Genomic DNA, 4527 nt, shown 5'->3' with positions numbered 1-4527 from the left:
ATCAAAAGATAATTCTAATTTCTTCGGCATCGAAAAAATATATTTTGGAATAACGATATTGCAATAACGATGCGTCCAAGATGTTCAACCCCCTCGATACTATAATTCACTTTTGCAAACTTTTTGATATTTTCTATCCGTATTAATAATTAATATAAAAGGTAAGAAAGTATTAATATTTCACGAACGATTTCATAATACTTTCATAATTTCTGTGCCATTTTATTATACTCTACTTATTCACCTCGCTCTAAACCACGATAGAAAATGGATATAGAATGGCAGAAATGGTTATCAATGCACAATAGCTTTCCAGAGCATAGTTTGAATAACACTATAGAAACATGCTGGATCGTCGTGGCCTGAGGAGTCACACGAGTTGCATTCAATAGCATTGTGCTCTGGAGGCCTTTCTGTCGCGTATTACCTGTCCTTCTTTCACATTTTCTTATCTGGCTATGCTGCGCTTATCAATAAATCGGCCAACCTTTTCCCTCGGTTTCTATTTTTTTTCTTCTCTTACACGCCCCCATAACCTCTCCATTTAATGTTCTCTCGCTACGTTTTATTACTCCCCCGCGAGTCTCCAAGACATTTCTTACGAATAAAACCAGAGTATGGCGACCAGACCGGAGTATTTTATTCGAATCGTTTGTTATTCATTTTGAAGGTCTTTCGAGTTACCCGATGCGCCGCGAAACAAAATTTCTCGCGCGAGTCGCTTGCTTTGAAAATTTATAATTTTAATGAAACGTAACGTAATTAAACATGGAATTAAATTTAAGGTTCTTGGAAGTGGAAAAAGGTACGTTATTAAAAGGAGGAAACATCTGAAACTATTTTTTATAATTAATAATTACTTTAGATATTGTTGGAAATTAATTCATAGTGGTTCAAAACGATAGATTATTATACGAAGAAATTAGAATTATCTTTTGATCAAAGTAATTAGAAGAAATAAGATTGTAAATCGGAAACAATGTCACATCGGGTATATGTTTATAGATTATTTATCGATAGTAATGTTTCCAACGAATTTTGAATCCCGACGGTTATTATTACATGAACGTATACGAATGTTACTGTGTGGATTACAAATGTTTAATTAATACGGAGGTATCGATTTTGATTGCACTCCGTTCAGGTGATTATTATAGAGCGTTTATTGAGAAAATAAAATTTACGAATATGGAAGATATTGATCATTTATTAAATCCGTGCATATGTATAATTTTCATTATTTTATTATCTCCCTATTATTTTATACATTCTCTATTTCAGAGAGACAAATAGTTTATTTTGGCACGTTTTCGATGCAACGAAATAAATCCCTTAAATTATCATGTTTCATACACTGCTTATTAATTATCTTGCAGATATTTCCCACGTATTTAAATGCCAATTAGTAAGAAATTCAACGCTCGAATACCACCAGAAATTTTACTCACCTCCTTGCCTTCGTTTAATCGTGCATAGCCCGTATACAATGTACACATACTTAGTAAATAATATATTAAACATATCAACATATCGATAGCAACGTTTCGTTAATGCATAATGTCGTTAGCGTACCGTTTAATATCGCCGCGTATTTGGATTTATAGTCCAGCGAATTCGTTCCGTAATTGCAATGTTACACCCTAATGACGTGGATGGAATAAGGGACGAGGTAAATGGAGTGGAAGAACGGTTCTATAACTCGCGACCACCTTACGGAATACTCCACGCGAGCAGTTGTGCAACGCTGTTTCGGTACAGCGAAACTGAAGCATCGCCTATATTCACAACCCTGCGGAATTATATTTAGTATTCACCCCTAGAACGGGGAAAACTTTCCGAAAATAAAACCAACCACCTTGCGTGTGGCAAACGTTCCGCGGGAATAGCGTTCTTACTGGCTATAGGTTTCGTCGATTGGACTGTCGACCGAGTTTAACGGACTCAAATCATGACGTGATTATTACGTATTAGTACGTATTATTACCGCGGGAGGAATACTTTAACAGTAAGGGTAGATAATACGTGTATTATACAATTATAAACTTTGAAAAGTAATTTTTGAATCCTTTCAGGCGCCGCGATACGGCTTTGGCAGGTTTCTATTCGTTGGTAACGATATTTTCAAAGGAACGCGTTATGGTTTTCATCGAGTATTTTAACACGGATTTTGTATCTAGGGTATTTGTAATTCCATTGAAAGTTGCTTCGATAACGATTAATTAAAATGTTCAATCTAAAACTCGTCCTTAATCTCGATACTTTTATTAGATGATTAAAAGTTGGAGGATATAATTTTTACAATGAGAATATGTTCGGTAGAAAAGTACATTGAAAAAGAATCAATCGACGGTGTACGAATAATTATAAATAACGATTTGTATAACTCGTTGGACATTGAATTTTTCCCCATTCATTTTCCAAGTGGAAAAGTATTTTGTATCGTTCGTATTCTCAACTTTGATAGTATCGTTAATTCAACATTTAACGAATTTTATATTTCGCGGCGGTGTAGCGTACTCAATTTTTCGTTATATTCGTTATCCACCAATTATTTCTGTTTAATGCAACGTTAACGAATATATGAATATATGAATCATTCGTGCTGCTGAAAAAACCTGCCAATTTAATCCGTAAGACAAATTAGTGAGATATTCATTAGGAGAGCCGCTCTTTCAACGACTGGAGCCATTTGGACGACGAAGCACCGTGGATCGTTCGCTTGCGTGTTTTTCTCTTTTTTTTTTTTTTCTGAACGCGAGCTTTTTAAAGAACCGTCTTTTTCACGCGAGTTGAATGGTAACGACTGACGTGCTTCCGATGACGAAGATAAAACAGGAACGGCGCTACATGTCCCATCATATGTAGAATGAATGTATATTTCATACGGCACGGCATCGTAGTGACGTCTTTAAACGGACACGATTGTTATCGCTGTCTACGTACTGCCTGATCGATAACCATTGTATGTACCACCGTTTTTGCTTTGAGCTTCAATTTGGCCTCGTTTCAGAAGCGGAGCGCCCTCGATTCCCTCTAAAAAGTAAGCAGCCTTTGCAATCGCGATTAACTTCTCGTGTACGTTTTCGATACAAAGCGCACACCTTTAGGGCTCTTCAATTTTTAATTAACGATCGAACTCGAACGAAAAACGGGGAGATTCGATATTATTGTTTGGTAGGTGTTTTTTTTTTTTTTTTTGTGAAAGGATGAAGTGAGTGCTTGCGTATAATTTATAATTGCAAAGGGTGCGAGCAAAGCGCTGAATTTTTCCTGATGATTGATTCGTAGAGAGTGTTTGAAATTATTTGAAACTCTCGTAACGAAGTATCGATAGAACGAAGCGCGATTCAAGGTGCAGCAGTAGGTGTATTTTTAGGGCTTGAACATATTTAAAATTAACGATAAACGTAGATAAATCGAAGTCGCGGGTATTTAAATTTCGTCTTCTTTGATCTTTCCTAATGGTTCCTTAAAATAGTAATTTCACAATTTTTAGTCAGAGTTACGGACGTTAATTTATAGAATTATATCGCGAAGAAGGTCTACAAACAGGATCAACAATTTAAGTGGATCATGGAGATCCTAATCAATGGAGATCCTAATCAATGGAGATATTCGGTTCAGCTCGCTTTCGTAACCAAAAATCTGTGTTTCTATTATCAAGAAATTATACAGGGAGAAAAATGTCATTAACGATTTAATTTTGTGTTAATCGACGAATGAAAGTAGAGAAGAATAAAGATGCATGTTTAAAGAGACACGCCTACATAGGAGGACGTACCTACTTCACAAAAATGTATCTTCTTAACACGTTGAGTGTCGTTTCATACGGTGAAAAATAAATTTTCGAGACGAAGCTTAAAAATAAAAAAAAAAATAAATAAATCTGGATAGAACTACTTCCATCGTACTTTTCTAAAAATATCAGTGTTATCTCGACAGCGAACGCGTTAAGCGTGCAATTGAAATCTGTCGATCCATAATTCACCCCTAAATGGCGAAATCTGACACAAGATGTCTGCGTGTGTTTCAGGTTGTGCTCGTTGACCCTGAGCCGATTGGTGATTCTACGGCCGTTAGGCTCGGACCTGACATCCATCAGCATCGCCGTGAAGATGCAGAGCTCCAAGAGGACCCTGCGCTCGAACGAAATGGCCATTCCGACAGGGGGTATGTTGGACACCGAATTGGAGCTACAGTTCGCCCTGCAGTACCCCCATTACCTCAAGAGGGACGGTAACAAGCTCCTGATACTCCTACAGAGACGGAAACGCTATAAAAATCGCACGATGCTCGGATACAAGACCCTCGCCGAGGGAGTCATCAACATGGCTCAAGTAAGTCGATCGATCCATCCTCTGCTCCTACCTCAAAACTGCCAAGTCCACCTGTGACAAATTCTCGCTAAAGGCATCGAAGGGTGCGCTGTTATAGCATGAACGATCCATTCTAGCCGCGTTAGAGTTAACGCTTCGTCTTGATTTTAATTTTGTCTTCCAATTCTTCTCGATTTTACTCCACTTGCAA

The 4527-nt window shown here is 37.3% G+C and overlaps 1 protein-coding gene across 3 annotated transcripts in view; it reads left to right on the top strand.

Moving 5' to 3' along the window:
- LOC128884776 (phosphofurin acidic cluster sorting protein 2) overlaps positions 1-4527 on the top strand; it is a 59241-nt gene that overhangs the window by 37996 nt on the left and 16718 nt on the right. For all 3 annotated transcript variants that reach the window (XM_054138402.1, XM_054138401.1, XM_054138400.1), the window contains exon 2: positions 4034-4337. In XM_054138402.1, coding sequence (XP_053994377.1) covers positions 4034-4337 — 304 coding nt within the window. The remainder of the gene's footprint in view (positions 1-4033; positions 4338-4527) is intronic.

This window comes from Hylaeus volcanicus, chromosome 2 (genome assembly GCF_026283585.1).
Source record: "Hylaeus volcanicus isolate JK05 chromosome 2, UHH_iyHylVolc1.0_haploid, whole genome shotgun sequence".
Lineage (NCBI taxonomy): Eukaryota > Metazoa > Arthropoda > Insecta > Hymenoptera > Colletidae > Hylaeus > Hylaeus volcanicus.
The sequence above is the reverse complement of the archived record's forward strand: the minus strand, read 5'-3'. Positions and strand labels throughout refer to the sequence as shown.